Source organism: Neomonachus schauinslandi, chromosome 16, assembly GCF_002201575.2.
Source record: "Neomonachus schauinslandi chromosome 16, ASM220157v2, whole genome shotgun sequence".
NCBI lineage: Eukaryota > Metazoa > Chordata > Mammalia > Carnivora > Phocidae > Neomonachus > Neomonachus schauinslandi.
The window spans coordinates 5,530,926-5,547,987 of NC_058418.1; the positions used below are offsets into that span (position 1 = coordinate 5,530,926).

The 17,062-nt window shown below is 47.4% G+C and overlaps 1 protein-coding gene across 1 annotated transcript; it reads right to left on the reverse strand.

Annotated features, from left to right (window-relative positions):
* Nucleotides 1–4,125: 4,125 nt before the first annotated feature.
* On the reverse strand, nt 4,126–15,631 carry ZNF175 (zinc finger protein 175). Its single transcript, XM_021681387.1, has 4 exons — nt 15,496–15,631; nt 10,087–10,213; nt 9,730–9,825; nt 4,126–5,927 (listed from the first exon to the last, which is right to left on the reverse strand). The coding sequence occupies exons 1-4, from the start codon at nt 15,565–15,567 to the stop codon at nt 4,126–4,128; spliced, it is 2,097 nt and encodes a 698-aa protein (XP_021537062.1). The 5' UTR covers nt 15,568–15,631.
* Nucleotides 15,632–17,062: the final 1,431 nt, after the last annotated feature.

The window sequence follows — 17,062 nt, forward strand, 5'->3', positions numbered from 1 at the left end:
GGTGAGGATGATGGTGGTGAGGATGATGTTGACAGCAGTGATGGAGGTGAGGTGATTGTGTTGATGGCATCAGAGATGGTGAAGAGGATGGTGGTGGTGCTCATGCTGGCGATGAACATGATAGCAAGTGATGATGGTAATGATTAAGGTGGTGATGATGAAGGAGAACATGATGATGATGGAGGAAGAGGAGAGGGAGAGGCAAACCCTGTCATGGTTTCTGGGCATCAGACCCAATCTTTGGTAGGAGCAGAAACAGACGTAGGTGCTCCCTGCTCCTACCCTAACCCCTGCCTCCCTCAGATGGTCTCTTGAAGGGGATGATCCTTGAGAACCTTGAAAATGGCCATGGACGGAGCTGGGGGGCTGATGATACTGACTCTGCCTAGGATGGGGGTGGGAATCCAGGAAAAGTTTTCCAGGGGAGGTAACCTTTGAACTGTGCCCTCATGGACACAGTTCTGGGTTTTCCAGCTCCAGTGGGAATAGGGTCCAGGCAGGAGAATGGCACTTGAAAAGGGGAGAGGATGGGCCTGGCAGGTGGGGAAATGCTCCTGCCTGCTGGTGAGGGAGCATCGAGCATCTCTGTCCATCCCAGGTGCACAACACCGCCTTCAACCGGGGCAAGCTGCGCAATGTGGGGTTCTGGGAGGCCATGCAGGAGGAGGAATGGGACTGTGTCTTTTTCCACGATGTGAACCTCCTCCCAGAGGATGGCTGCAACCTCTACATCTGTGACATCTATCCTCCTCATGTGTCTGTGGCCACTGACAAATTCAACTACAAGTAGGTGGAGCGAGGGGGCCTCCTGGGGGGGATGGTTGGCCAGGCCCTGTGCTTTCCTGGACCTCGCCCTGCCCATCGTTAGGGTCCAGGCCCTGATCCCTGGGACTGAGGCAGAGAGGGATGTTGGGGCCCAGGGAAAAGCCTTGTAGACAGGGAAGAACCTTTTGGATGCAGGTGTTAGGGGGGTTGGTCAGTGATAGAGAGGGTCATGATGGAGGTCAAAGAAGGGAATGTATGAAAGGACGGGCTGACTAGGGGCAGGAGAGGGTGATCCCAGGGGTCTAGGGAGAAAGGGCCATTAAGGGGTCACAAGGTGGGCCTGTCAGATGATTTAGGGGAGGGGATATCCCAGGTCAAGTGAGGGCCCATCTCAAGGGGCAGAGGAAGGGTTACTCCAAGATCAGGGAAGGGGACACCTGAGGGGTCAGGGGAGAGGTTAGTTATCACAGGGGTGAGTGGGGAAGAGCAAACCCAGAAATAATGCTTGGGAATCCTGGCCAGAGCCCCTGTTGCCTGAAATTCCTTGTTTCCAACACTTTCTGCCTCTTCAGGCTACCCTACCGTGGCTACCTTGGGGGGGTGTTTGCCCTGCGCCCCATTCACTACCTGAGGATAAATGGCTTCTCCAACTCGTACTGGGGCTGGGATCGTGAGGACCATGACATCGCTGCCAGGTGGGGGGCCCTGCTTGAGGAGCCTAGCACGGGGCTGCAGGCCCCTCCATGGTGTGGGGAACATAGGCCGCAGTGGCCTGCAGGGCTGGGTGTGGCGTAGGGACCCTGTCAGAGGCAGGCATCTGGCCTCCCTGCCCTCTCCCCCTGTAAGGCTGCAACTGAGCGGGATGCTCCTCTCCTGACCCCATCTGCTCTTTGGCCGCTACCACATGCTGGAGGGGCAGGACCCCAGCCACCAGCAGAGCCCCCAGAGGTAAGTTGGGGTTGGAGGCAGGATGTCCCATCTTGGGGGGGGTCCCTAAGTCCTGGGCTCACGTGGCTGCCCCTCCCCCCAGCCCTGGCCTTCTGGCCTCAATCCGCCGCAGATGGCAGCAGGATGGCATAAACTCACTGGGCTACAGGCTGCTCTCCAAGGAGCTGCAGCCCCTCTACACCAACCTCACCGTGGACATCAACTTCCCAACTTCCCAGCCCTAGGAGCCCCCGTGCCAAGCTGAGGAGGAGCTGGAGGCTGGAACAGAATCCCTAAGACCTGGGCTGCAGGGCAGCCCTCCCAACTGGTTGCCTATTAAAGGAGTTTATTTTACTCATTTCTCCTCTCTGCCAATCTTCATCCCCACCCTTTCATTTCCAGGCATTGATTCAGAGCCCCACTCAAATTCCCTGGTTCTCTCCATGTGGCTCCAAGTGCTGACCACTCACCTACCCATTTACTTCTCATGAAAACTTGTGGGGTAGGCACTGTTAGCATTGTCCTTTAAAAACCCAGGACAGAGGAGTTAAAAGCTTGTGTGACCAATGTAGGATCAAATTTGGGTACCTGGCTCCTGGGCCAGTGCCCCACAGGGGTATGCAGTCCTGCTGCTGTCTTGTAGCAAAGAAAGCGGTGAGAAGAACGAATAGTGAAACCTGTGAGGATGGTTGAATTAACTCGTGTGTTCACCCCACAGAATACCACACAGCCACTGAGCAGATGCACCGCAGCATGGAAAGAACAAGGTGCACACACGTGTGTGGTATGATCCGATGTTTATAAAAGAGAGGACAGAGTTCCCACACAGGTAGAGGATTATGAGCGTAGTGATGAGTGTGTGTAGGTATCAGGTCATCTTCTGTAAAGGGCCAGATGGTACATATTTGCAGCTTGCAGGCCACTGGAGCCCAGGGGCAGTCACAGACCACACATCAACACAGGAGCATGGCTGTGTCCAATAAAACTTTTATTTAAAAGAGCAGGTGGCTGACCCTATTTGGCTGATGGCCAGTTTGCCGACTTCTGGTGTTAATGATTAGGAGCCTGTATAAAAATACAAAAAAGTCCATACTGAAAGGTTAACACTGGTCATTTATGGAGCTGCTCACCAGAGATGGTGGAGGTGGAAAGAAACAGGGGGAGTGGGGTGGGGTGGATAGAGCTGAGCGGGTCATGAAAGAGAAAAGGTGCCCTGTGAAGACCAGTATACATTACAAAATCACATTTATACATTTACCAAAAAAGTACATTCATGTGTCAAGACAGGCATACCTCGGAGACACTGCAGGTTCAGTTTCAGGCCACGCAGTAAAGCGAATGTCGCAATAAAACAAGTCAAGTGAATTTTTTGGTTTCCCAGTGCATGTGGGGGTTATGTTGGCACTACACTGTAGTCTACAAAGTGTGCAACCGTGTTACGCCTAAGAAAAGTGTATACTTATTAAAAAACGCTTCATTGCTAAAAAAAAGCCAACCATCTTCTGAATTTTCAGTGAGTCGTAATCACTGATCACAGATCACCACGACCAACAGAATAATAATGAAAAACTTGGAAATATTCCAAGAATGACCAACATGTGACAAGACATGTTGGGAGCAAATACTGTCAGAAAAATAGCACTGTGACTCGTCCGATGCAGGGCTGCCACAAACCATTCAATTTGTAAAAACGCAGTATCTGCAAAGCACGATACAATGAGGTAGCTATGCCTGTATATATAAAGAAATTAATAATTATTGACTGTGCAATCTCAGGATATATTCAATCGGGAATCAATCTGATAACCATAATTACACTAGATCCTTTAAAAAAGCATATAATCTTCCCACACCTCTGCTATGCAGTGATATCCTACAACAAACACTACAGAACTGAGCGTTATGTGGGTGTAAATACGTATCTATGTATGTATGTGCTGACCTGACCCCCCACACACACACACACACTACCGTTTGGTCATTCAGTTTGCTAGTATGTTGAAAATACTGATATTCCATATTCAACAGGGTTATCATTAATTTCTCACAAATTTTCCTATAAACGATCTGGTAAAAAAAAGTCTGTCTTGTACTAATTTCTAGAGAAACACGCTTCTCAATGTGTTAGTCAGGGTTTCTTCCCAGATGAATTTTATAATCCTTAACGAGGCTAGTACGAGTATGGACATTTACCCTCATTCTTAAAAGTTGTTTTCTGAGTCATTTCTTTCACATCAAATAACGTGTAACTCTGCAACATGCAGTGCATTCCTGGAGTTTTTCAGAATCAGGGATTCTATAACCTACAACTGAATCTGACGCTTGGGAGATTTTTTTTCTTCTTCAAGAAATTTAGGGTTTGGTTCATTTATGTGTATGCCAATGCATATGAGGAACTGATTTCTGGGTAAAGCCTTTCACACAATAACTGCTTTAATAAGACCTGTCTCTAGTATGAGTAGTTTGGTGTTTATTAAAAGTGGATCTGTTGTTGAAGGCCTTCCCACACTGAGAACATACGTAGGGCATCTCTCCCGTGTGAATCCGCTGATGCACTTGGAGCTGTGGTTTCCTGCTGAAGGATTTCCCACAGTCACAGCATTCATAAGCCTTCTCTCCAACATGCGTTCTCTGATGTGCCATCAATTCTGATCTCTGGAGAAAGGCATTCCCACATTTGTAACAGGCAAAGGTTTTCTCTCTGGTGTGCGTCATCTGATGTTTGTGGAAATTTGACCTGCCGTTGAAGGCCTTCCCACATTCGGTGCATACATAGGGTTTCTCTCCAGTGTGAATCCGCTGATGCTCTTTGAACTGTGACTTGGAAGTGAAGGCTTTCCCACAGTCGCTGCATTTGTAAGGCTTCTCCCCGGTGTGAGTTCTCTGATGCATGCTGAGTATGGACTTCTGGTTGAAGGCTTTCCCACAGTCGCTGCATACGTGTTGTCTTTCTCCGGTGTGAATCTTCTGGTGGATGTTGAGGTGTGACTTCTGGGTAAAGGCTTTTCCACAGTCACTGCATTCGTAAGGCTTCTCCCCAGTATGAATCCGGTGATGTATATCAAGCTGTGACTTGGAAATGAAGGCTTTCCCACAGCTGTGGCATGGGTAAGGTTTCTCTCCGGTGTGGCCTCTGTGATGAACAGTCAGATGCGCCTTCTGGACAAAGGCCTGCCCGCACTCAATGCACACATAGGACTTCTCCCCCGAGTGGATTCTCTGGTGCAAGCTGAGCGTTGACTTCTGGGTGAAGGCCTTCCCACATTCACCGCATGCGTACTGGCGCTCACCCGTATGAATCTTCTGATGGATGGCGAGGGTTGAATTCTGGGAGAAGCCTTTCCCACATTTGCTGCATTCGTAGAGTTTCCCACTAGTGTGAGTCCTCTGATGTCTGAAGAGAGATAACATCTGGAAAAAGGCTTTCCCACATTCGTGGCATTTATGGGACTTCTTTCTCGTGTGCGTTTTCTGGTGTGTGATCAGTTCTGATCTCTGAATGAAGACCTTCCCACATTCCTTACAGATGTAAGGAATATTACCTGTGTGATCTGTCAGATACACACCGAGCTTTGGTTGAGGGGTGAAGCCCTTTGCGCACCTGCTGCATTCCTGGAGGTTTTCTACGCTATGGAATCTCTGCTGCTCGAGGGGTGGCTTCTGGGGGAAGCCCCCCCCACATTCGGCACATTTATCGGGTTTCTCCTGATTACGAATGTGATGCTGTGTGCGTGACTGTTTACGGCTGAGGACTTTCGTACATTGATCCCCATCACAGAAGTTCTCTCCTGGATGAATACCCTTGCAGCCAGCATGGGAAGAGCTATGGGTGAACAGCTGGCCAGAGCCAACAAGCTCATCAAGGCGTTCTGTGCTGTCACTTTGATTTTGATGATTTACTTCTAGGTTAGGCTTCAAACTTTTTGCAAATGAGCAACGTTTACGAGGTCTTTTTTGTGAAGAAACAAGGTGGGGCCTCACATGAATGATTTTTCCAGAGTCCTTCCGTTCACGGTCTCTCTTTGTATCCAGTGTTTTCCTGTTGAGGAAGGCCCCACGCTGTGCAGGTTCATTTTGCTTCCACTGACTCCTCACTGTATGACTGGCATGTTCCCACAGGTCTTCTGAAATGGAACACCACGAACCATTTCTTGTGACTTCACTTTCCTTATCATCGTGAAATGAAGCTTTTTCAAATATTTTCTGTTGGGAGGTTTTAAGTCCAAACACCCCTTCTAGAGGAGAAAAAGAAGATGAAAGAGACACAAGTTAGCAGAGGATGGAGGAGAAATCATAGGAGCAGACTGAGGGTGAACACAAATTGCTGAGTCATGATAATAATGATGATGGTGATGAGGGTGACGACGAGAGGAGACAGCCACCCTGCCTTCATTATGTGTCACCTGTCCGCATACAGCATGCAGCATGTGCCAAATAGTGTTCTACATTGTGCGCACGGAAACTCTTTTAAATCCTCACAACCCTGCACAAGGTAACTGCGCTTACTCTCCCCGTTTCACAGATGAACGGGAGGAGGCACAGAATCTCTAAGTAATTGACCAAAATCGCCCTGCGGAGCTCTGGCGAAAATCAGATTAGAATTTCTAATTCTTTTTTTTTTTTAAAGATTTTATTGATTCATTTGACAGAGAGAGACACAGTGAGAGAAGGAACACAAGCAGAAGGAGTGGGAGAGGGAGAAGCAGGCTTCCCATGGAGCAGGGAACCCAATGCGGGGCTTGATCCCAGGACCCTGGGATCATGACCTGAGCCGAAGGCAGACGCTAATGACTGAGCCACCCAGGTGCCCCCAGATATCCCCATTTTAAAAAAAGATTTTATTTATTTATTTGACAGAGAGAGACAGCGAGAGAGGGAACACAAGCAGGGGGAATGGGAGAGGGAGAAGCAGGCTTCCCACCGAGCAGGGAGCCCGATGCGGGGCTCGACCCCAGGACCCCGGGATCATGACCCGAGCCGAAGGCAGACACTTAACCGACTGAGCCACCCAGGCGCCCCCCCCCCCTTTTTAAAGATTTTATTTATTTATTTGACAGAGATACAGCGAGAGAGGGAACACAAGCAGGGCGAGTGGGAGAGCGAGAAGCAGGCTTCCCGCTGAGCAGGGAGCCCGATGCGGGGCTCGATCCCAGGACCCTGGGATCATGACCTGAGCCGAAGGCAGACGCTAATGACTGAGCGACCCAGGCGCCCCTAGAATTTCTAATTCTAAGCTGGCTCCACTTACGCAGGCACGCAGTCTAGATACCTATACACGCACCTGCGATGACAGAAAATACAGACAAGGGTATGACAGGGCAACATCTGGGAACAGCCAAGGCTTGAAAAGGAGGGGCTCAGAGGATGGCTCTTCATTAGCTTTCAGAGCTAAATTATCACTAACTTCCCAGTTTACTCTCACTTGTTAGAAACAATACCAAATCCATCTGCCCTGTAAATCCTCTGGAGAAGTAAGAAAGCTCCAACCCTGACACGGCCAAGCAGTGAAAGAATACCTACGCCCAAACTCAACTCTCCAGAGAGCTGAAATGTGTTTGCTTGAACCTATTAACCCAAGAAAAGTACATTGGAAGAGTGGACAAGGGGCGCCTGGGTGGCTCAGTTGTTAAGCGTCTGCCTTAAGCTTAGGTCATGAATACCAGGGTCCTGGGATTGAGCCCCGCATCCAGCTCTCTGATCAGTGGGGAGCCTGCTTCTCCCTCTCCCTCTGCCTGCCGGTCTGCCTTGTGCGCTGTCAAATAAACAAAATCTTAAAAAAAAAAAAAAAAAAGAGCGGACAAGCAAGCTGTCCCCTGAAATCTGCGTCACCCTCTTCCATAGAAATTAATTGTGACCAGGTATGTGGCTGCCAAGCTACATAACAGCTCCCAGTGCCCTTGCAATGAGGTGGGACAGTGAGGCTGTTTCTGCTGATGGAGTATGCATACGACGTTATGCACTACTTCTGGCCTGGGTGGTAAGACCACAAGCTTCTCAATGCCCTCCACCCCTTTTCTTCCTAGTAGAACCTGCCTTTGGATGCCAGGCACAATCACACAGATCGACAGTATCATAAAGCAGAGTACAACAACAGCAAGGGAGAAACTTAATACACCTGAAGAAGACAAGAAATGAGGCTTCCTGCTGACCTGCTTGTTTTAACTGTTTTACAGGAAAGAAATTATTCTAGAAATTATCACACTGACCCTTGGTCTCTCCATGTAACTTTCAGCCTTACACTACCTAATATACCATTTTTCCCACCAAGAATGGGAGTCATTGATCATCAAATTTACTAGTATAGAACAGATGCTAAAAGGAAAAAGAGGGGTGCCTGGCTGGCTTAGTCAGTAGAGTACACGACTCTTGATCTCAAGGTTGTGAGTTTGAGCCCCATGTTCGGTGTAGAGATTACTTAAAAATAAAATCTTAAAAAAAATGTGTGGTAAAAAACATGTAATATAAAATTTATGATCTCAACCATCTTTTTTTAATTTTCTTATTTTAAGTAGGCTCATGCCCAGATATTTACAGTGTTCTTAGATAGTATATATTTTCTACCTTTACGTATATCATATATATGTCTCTGTAGCAGACATGGAAGAAAATAGGAACCCAATGGAATAGAGCATGAGTGACGAAACTCTTCAGCTACACTTAAAATTAGAAATATGTGGCCACAATGCTAATGTCACTGAAAAGACTTTGTTAATCCTACATAGTAATAACTCTATTTTTCCATCAAAATCTCAGGAAAAAAAACAAAGTATCAGTAAAATCTGTCAATGGCATCTTGACTGACCTCATCAATGACTAGAATCCATAAAACCCATTAGGAACAAAAACAAGCAGGAGGAAATGGGAGCTAACTTATGGGAGACCAGTGGGATTAAGAAAAAGGGTCAACTAAATTGCACATTCAAAAAAATGGTTGGATTTCTTTTTTTTTTTAATGATTTTAATTTATTTTTGAGAGAGAGAGTGTACAAGCAGGGGAAGCAACAGGTAGAGGGAGAGGGAGAAGAATGTGGGGCTCAATCCCAGACCCCAGGATCATGACCTGAGCCGAAGGTAGACACTTAACCGCCTGGGCCACCCAGGTGCCCCCAAAATGGTTGGATTTCTAAATAAGACTGAGGTGGAACAGCCAAGACACGCAGGAGACTCTGGCAAAATGTGTAAGGCGAAAAGCATGTTTGATTTGTGTGAGGATTCCAATTTCCGATCTCCCAAAAATAGAGGAAGTGAGTCATCCCACGGGAAGTGTCCGCCATGTGGTTGAATAAGGTAAGAGAATGGTTTAGGCACAGGGACTGGAGGGGGTTGATCCAGGGATCACGAGAAAAAATTGAGGCCGTGGTGTTCCGAATAGAAGGGCCCTTGAAGGTAATTCCTATATGAAGGGATGATCAGAGGGAAGCACGGGGGCCCTGAACTGCAGGTGCCACAATCCGGGGAAAAGAAGAAAGAAGATCCAGCACAGAAAAGAAAAACCAATGAATTCAGGGGACAAATCAAAAGGAAAAAAGGCCGTAAGAAAAAACTCCATGGACACAACAAGATGACAAAAGCCATGTACGGAGGGAAAACCCAATCAGATGACAGATATGAGGAGATGCTCTAACATCTAAAAATGAAATTAAAACAAGAAACACCCCTATCGCCTATCACATGGGCCATAAGAAATCTGATAAACGCCATGCTGGCAGGCAAGACGCATAAATGGGAATCCTTGTGCATTCTCCCATGAAAGCGTAGGTTATGCAGCTCATCTGAAGAGCAGAATGGTTTCCTTAGTCACATTAACTACACTTCTACCCAGAGGTCGGGGAATCCCATTCCTGAGCGTTCACCTCTGAGAAATTCTTACACCTTCCTCTAAGGGGCATTTACAGGATAATGTATTGCAGCGTTAGTCAGAAACTGGGAGTGGGAGGCAATGTACAGCCCACCATCATGGGGAAAGATAGTGTGGCAAGTTGAATAACGCCCCCCCGCCCCAAAGATACCCACGTCGGCCAGGTAGTAGTCACTCACCTCGATGCCTCTGATGTGGGAGCTGAGCCCCTCTTACCCATGACTTCTCTCCTTTTTCCATCCTGGAAATAATCTCTGGGTTGGGAATGTGATACCCTGTTAATGAGAAAGAATCTCCGATTTGGATGTGGTCTGGGGCTTTACAGGCCATTCAGCAAACCTTTGTATGGGCTCATCAGAAAACTCAACATCTTTCACTAGGAACAAAGTGATAGTCAGAGGTGTCCTAAGGGAATGAATAACCCAGGACAAATCAAAGGCAAACAGATTACATAATTCAGATGCCCTACTGCGTTCCACAACAAGGAAGGAAATCTTAACGAGGTCCATCCAAGATCCCGGGTCAGGTGCGCTCACCCACGGAGAGGAGGTGGCTGTAGATCTCCAGCATCACATCCCAGTACAAGCATCTCTGGGCAGGGTCCAGTTGCTGCCACTCCTCCCTGCTGAAGTCCATGGTCACATCCTCAAATGACACCGATCCCTGTAACAAAAGACCCGGATGTCAATTACTCATTACCGGTGAATAGAGATGCTACCGGTAGACTTGTTTTTAATCATTTTTCACCACGATCTATATGGCTTTCCACTAACTCACCCAGTTCATACTGTATTTGGGGGGGTGGGGGTGGTTAAAAAGTTTCTAGAAATATCCTGCCATCTACTGGGCCGGTCTTCGTTCTAGTTTTCTGGCATAGAGCTCCTAAAACCCTTGAAATTTCCTAAGTGAGGAGAGCGATAAAGGGTAGTCTTTTCTTTTTTTTTTTTTTTAAAGATTTTATTTATTTATTTGAGAGAGAGAGAATGAGAGACAGAGAGCACGAGAGGCAAGAGGGTCAGAGGGAGAAGCAGACTCCCTGCTGAGCAGGGAGCCCGATGCGGGACTCGATCCCGGGACTCCAGGATCATGACCTGAGCCGAAGGCAGTCGCTTAACCAACTGAGCCACCCAGGCGCCCAAGGGTAGTCTTTTCTTATGCCAAGGAGGTAAGTTTTGGAAATGGGGGGCTGGTTGCCAGGGGAACCAACCAAGTGATGAGAGGTTTGAACTTTCAGCCCCACCCCTTGACCTCCAGGAAGGGGAGAAGAGCTGGAGGCAGGAACTAATCACCAATGGCCAATGAGTGCTTCCAGGCTGCTGAACCAGATCACTTCCATATGTCACCCAACCAGGTGTCAAACTGTATGGGGACAGAAGATTCCTTTGGAATCTCACCCTGTGTATCTCTTCATCTGGCTGTTGATTTTATTTTTTAAGATTAATTTATTTAAGAGAGAGAAAGAGCACAAGGAGGGAGAGGGAGAAGCAGGCTCCCCGCTGAGCAGGGAGCACTACACGGGGCTCAATGCCAGGACCTTGGGATCATGACCTGAGCCAAAGGCAGATGCTTAAACGACTGAGCCACCCAGGCGCCCTTGGCTGTTGGTTCTTTTTTTTTTTTTTTTAAGATTTTATTTATTTGACAGAGAGAGACACAGGGAGAGAAGGAACACAAGCAGGGGGAGTGGGAGAGGGAGAAGCAGGCTTCCTGCACAGCAGGGAGCCCAGTGCGGGGCTCAATCCCAGGACCCTGGGATCATGACCTGAGCCGAAGGCGAGCCACCCAGGCGCCCCTTGGCTGTTGATTCTTATCCTTTAATCTCCTTTGTAGTGAACCAGTAACCTAGTGACTAAATGGGTTTCCTGAGTTCTGTGAGCTAATCTTGAAAATTAATCAAACCCAAGGAGGGGTTATGGGCACCTCCAAAGGCCAGCGGGTCAGAAGCGCTGGTGACAAACCGGAGTTGCGACTGGCATCTGAAGTAGGGGGAGAGGGGCTGTCTTGTCAGACTATGCCCTTAACCTGTGGGATCTGACCCTATCTATGGGTAGATAGTGCCAGAATTGAGTTAAATTAGACAGCAACAGGTAATGGACATGATGGGTTCCCTCATGTCAAGGGAGAGAGGCTATAATTTTAACCAGGCTGGATGACTGTGAGAAACACAACCAGTCAGCACAGCCTGACTGGACAAGCCTGCACAAAATTCATAGAGAAACCCCTGCAACATGTTATCATGCTCCTCATCGGCCACCACGTCCTGAAGCCACTGCCAAACCGCGAGCTGCATCCTGCTTGTCATGCTGCTCTCGAGGTTGAAGTTTGGGACCTGAGCCTGACCACCCCTGGTAAGGGTACAGAACTTGCGGGTTTTGCCTATTTAACCCTAAACCTTCCTCCTTTTGTAGCCGAAGGCTGTTGTCTCCCCAGTTTGCAAACTGTATGGCAATGAAGCTTTCCCTTGCCTGGGATCAAATCTTCGAATTCCAGGAATTTCTGCTGACGAATTGTAGGACACCCAGCTGGTGTCACAGGGAAGTGCTTAGTGTGGGAAAAAATCCCCACACGTTTGGTGACCAGAAGAGTCAGAAGCGCAGTGTTCTGTGTGTGTAAAGGAGACACGCAGGAGAAGCGATTTTCCTTTACAATAGGGAACACTGATCTGACCAAAAGCTGATCCCCCTCCTGGAAGGGTGGGCGTGAAAAGCATGTGAGTTCCGAGGGTGAGGATATGAAAGAGCGCTCAATTGAAACTCCAAACTGAGGTAGCTCTTTCCAGTTCTAGACCAAATTCCAACATACGTGTGGAAGGAGGGATGCCCCCTTCCCCGTGCCAAGCAGGTCTCCTACAGTGGGGTGGCCTACAATTCAACTCAATTCTAACACCATCTACCTGGAGGTGGCGTCAGATCCCACAGGTGAGGGCTCGGTCCTACATGACTGCCCCACCCCTGGAGGAGCCAGTCACAAGCCCAGGCTGTCACCTGTACCTCTGATTGGCTGGCTTACATTAGAGGTTCCCACGACCCCCTTCTTGGGCTCAATTAGTATGCCAGAACAGCTCAAAGAATTAAGGAAACCCGTTTACTCACTAGGATCAATGGTTTATTATAAAAGACGGTAAAAGATACGAATCAAGAGCCAGATGAAGAGGTGCACGGGGCAAGGTATGTGGGAGCTTCCATGCCCCCTCCAGGTGAACCACTTTGGGGTACCTCCACGTGCTCACCAACCAGGAAGCTCCCCAAACCCACTGGATGTTTACAGAGGCTTTATTTCATAGTCATGATTGAGTAAATCACTGGCCTTTGGTAAGTGATTCCACCTCCAGCCCCTCTCCCCTCTCTGGGGGGTGAAGAGGTGGGACTTAAAGTCCCAATCCTCTAATCACAGGGTTGGTTCCCTTGGCAACCACCACCCTTGGAGGATTTCCAAACTTCACCTTATTTACACAAACCCAGTTGTGGTGGAAAGGGGTTTGTTATAAACAACAAGACACACACTTCACCTTTATGGCTCGGAAGCTTTTTTTTTTCCCTGCCAAGAACTGAAGACAAGACTAAATATTGTGACAGAAGATGCTCCTACTGCTTGTAGCTCAGGAAATTCCAAGGATTTGGGGAGCTGTGCTGGACGATGACCAAATACACAGGTTTCTCATAAATCTCAGTATCACATAGCTGTGTAAGGGTGTCATTAAAAGACTGGGAGGTAAATACCCACATATTTAGTTAATAGGGTAAAAATCCATTGCCTCTGAGGAGAAAGACAATCTTGACAGCTGTTATTTTATTTATTTATTTATTTTTAAGCTGGAACACGTGGTCTTATGGAGACCAGGGAACTAGGTTATACCTTCTTGCCATAGCAAGCTCATACTGTGTCGGACCATTTAGATCATCTGCCACAGGGCGCTGCTTGCAAAGACAGCCGTTTTTATTTACAGGCTGACTGAAAATCTGAATTAGCAAAAGGAGTTATCTACTGAAATGGCAAAATGAAAACCAGGGCAACTAGACAAAATTATTTTCATCATATAAAAGGGAATGAGCTAATAGGAAATAACCTATATCGTAACACCCACTCGAACGTGCTTTCAATCACACTCTTAACAATTCAACCTACATCAATGCAAAATGAAAGGCATTTTCCTACAATGTAATTTTTTTTAAAAAAGATTTTATTTATTTATTTGACAGAGAGAGACACAGCGAGAGAGGGAACACAAGCAGGAGTGGGAGAGGGAGAAGCAGGCTCTCCGCAGAGCAGGGAGCCCGATGCGGGGCTCGATCCCAGGACCCGGGATCATGACCTGAGCCGAAGGCAGACGCTTAACGACTGAGCCACCCAGGCGCCCCTCCCCTCCAAGCTCCTCCCACCCCCCAAAATTCTTATGTAGAAGTCCTAACCCCCAGTACCTCAAAATGTGCCTGTATTTGGAGACACGCTCTTTAAAGAGGTCACTAAGTTAAAATGAGGTCAGTAAGGTGGGCCCTAAACCAATATGACCAGGGGTCCTTATTAGAAAAGGAGATTAAGACACAGACCCCCACAGAAGGAAGATCGTGTGAGGACACAGTCAGAAGAAGTCCATCTACAAGCCAAGGAGATACCACAGAAGGAACAACGCTGTTGACACCTTGATCTTGGATTTCTAGCCTCTGGAATTACGAGAAAATAAATTTCTGTTCAAGCTACCCAATCTGTGGTCCTTTGTGACAGCAGTCCTAGCGAGCTAACACAGTCACACAGTAAAGATCTCGACAATTTTGTTTCAAATTTGGGTGTTTTACATTTTCATTTTAAGAATGACTTTTAAATATTTGGGGCAGTATCTTTTAATTTTTTAAATGATTTTTACTTGGCATTTACTGTAATAGTTTTAATGTTCCTTTCTTTCAATGTTTTCTATTATCAAATGTTTCTGTCGGCAGAGATCACTTAAAACATTACTGAAATATATAATCTCACAATGTATTGGTTCACAATGGTAATAAACCATGCATTTATTATGTTTCTTAAAAACAGAACATCTCTCTGTAACTTTGATTATAAACCTATCACAGGTCAACAATGCACTCATTGTTGTTTTAAAACACAGTGTCTTTAAATACACAGACTAGGGGCACCTCGGTGGCTCAGTCGGTTAAGCATCTGACTTCAGCTCAGGTCACGATCTCGGGGTCCTGGAATGGAGCCCTGAGTCAGGCTCCTCCCCCAGTGGAGAGTCTGCTTCTCCCTCTCCCTCTGCCCCTTCCCCTGCTCGTGCTCACACTCTCTCTTCCTCTCTCTCTCTCTCTCTCAAATAAATAAGTAAATAAAATCTTTAATAAATAAATAAATACACAGACTAACTTGGAATTTCAGGAAATCTTGAGTATAACCAAGAATCTTCCTTTCTCTTTCCCAATATCAAATACCGTATCTGTGGGCAATTTGGAAACACTATTCTCTGGCATTTTTATTCATCTTTTAAAACAGGCAAAACCACACGTCCTTAAAACGGTTTTTGCTCTAGTATCCTATGATTCTATAAACCATGAGGACAGAGGGGAAACGACCCAACCCCCACCAAGCAGGTAAGAAGTCAGATAGGGACCAGCTGAGAATATGCAAAGACCCAGTGGTGGATGAAGGATCTTCCGAGCTGAGCAGGAAGGAATTAGCATTTCCCTGCCAGTGGCTGGGGCTTCCCACCCAGATCAGGGGCTACCTTTTCTCCTTCCTTTGCCCCAGGACCAGCCCTCTACAACGTACCCTCCTCCATCAGCCTGTACAGTTTCCTCTATTATACAGAAGGCCTGTGAATGAGGGGACATCAGCCCCCGTGGTCCGCTCTCAGCAGGAGGATGCACACGGTCTCAGCAACGGGGGTCCAGAATCTGCTGCTTCTCATGTCTGCCCTCAAATTCTGGAGAACCGTCCCTGGGGCTCCTCCTGCTTACCTCACATGGTCCATCCTGCTCCTGTGGACCCAGGACCTGGCACATTTGGGGCAAATTCTCGTCAGCAGGCATGTCTCTCCTGGGCTTCACTTCTCAGTTTCTCTTGCTGCCAACTCCACTTTTCCCAGGACCTCCAAGCTGGGTGGGCATCTGGAGGCTTCGATCAGAGCTGCTGGGGAACGTCTGGCTAGGCTGTGAAGAGAGACCCGCAGCCTCAATGATGTGGTCTGACCCATGGGCTCTGCAAAGCCACCAGGAAGTCCTGGAGAGACAATGCTCACATGGTCACTCCTCTAACATGTGCTCCACACAAATATTTTTGAGGGTCCTTAGGGGAAGGCCATGGGCTAGATACTATGGAATAAAAGTTCAGAAGAATCCAACCAGTTATTAATCAGGGTAAAATAAAAGACGAAGAGTTCTGGGGTGCCTGGGTGGCTCAGTCAGTTAAGCAGCCAACTCTTGATTTCGGCTCAGGTCATGATCTCAGGGTCCTGGGATCGAGCCCACGTCAGGCTCCGCATTCAGTGGGGAGTCCGCTTTGGGATTCTCTCTCTCCCTCTGGCCCTCCCCGCACTCGTGTTCTCTAAAATAAACAAATCTTAAAACAAAACAAAACACAGAGTTTGGACTACATGAAGGTTTAATTGTAGCTCTGCCACCTTTTAGCCTTGAGAATACGAAGATATTACTTTGTCGTTTCCAAAATGAGGAGGCACATTTTTATCGCAGGCATTGGGACATGTGATGAGTCTTATTAAGCCTTCAGCACCTGCCTGGCATGTGGTAAATACGCTGTTTAATTTTCACGTAACCCTGCCCACTAAACATTACGATCATGATTATGCCCATTTTGAGGCATGAGGATGAGGAAACTGAAGCTGTTACATGCTTTGCCTTACGGTCAGTCTGCAGACGGAAGAAAAGGTAATCGGTCCTTCCTCTGCCTCGTTACACACTGCACACAGCTACCTCTATTTCCTGTGGTCCCCTCCGTTGTCAGCTTCCATAAACACCATTTCCATTTCCTGTTGCCTTCAGAGAGCTGAGGCTCTGAGGTGGTTACGCTGGTATGTCTGTGCAAGCTTCTGGACATTTCAGTGCCCATCCTAGACAGCCCAGACTTTTCTCATACTTTTTTCTTATTAGAATATTTTATTTTATTTACCATTTAAAAAATTAATTTAATTTTATTATGTTATGTTAGTCACCACACGTTACATCATTAGTTTTTGATGCAGTGTTCCACGATTCATTGTTTGCCTAAATATTTTATTTTTAAGTAATCTCTACACCCAAGGTGGGGCTCGAACTTACAACCCGCAGATCGAGTCACACGCTCCTCAACCGACTGAGCAGCCAGGCGCCCCATAACAAAGCTAAAACTTAAATTTCCTGTCCTCGACCCCCACCTTCACCTGGAAAACCTGCAGACACGCACCAGGACCCTGGATCACTTACCACGTCTTGACGGTACAGAATGAATTGCCTCCCAACTCCACACCCAAACGCAGTCCCTGACAGCACTGACCTCCAGATATCCCCCAGGAGTGGACCACAGGACTGC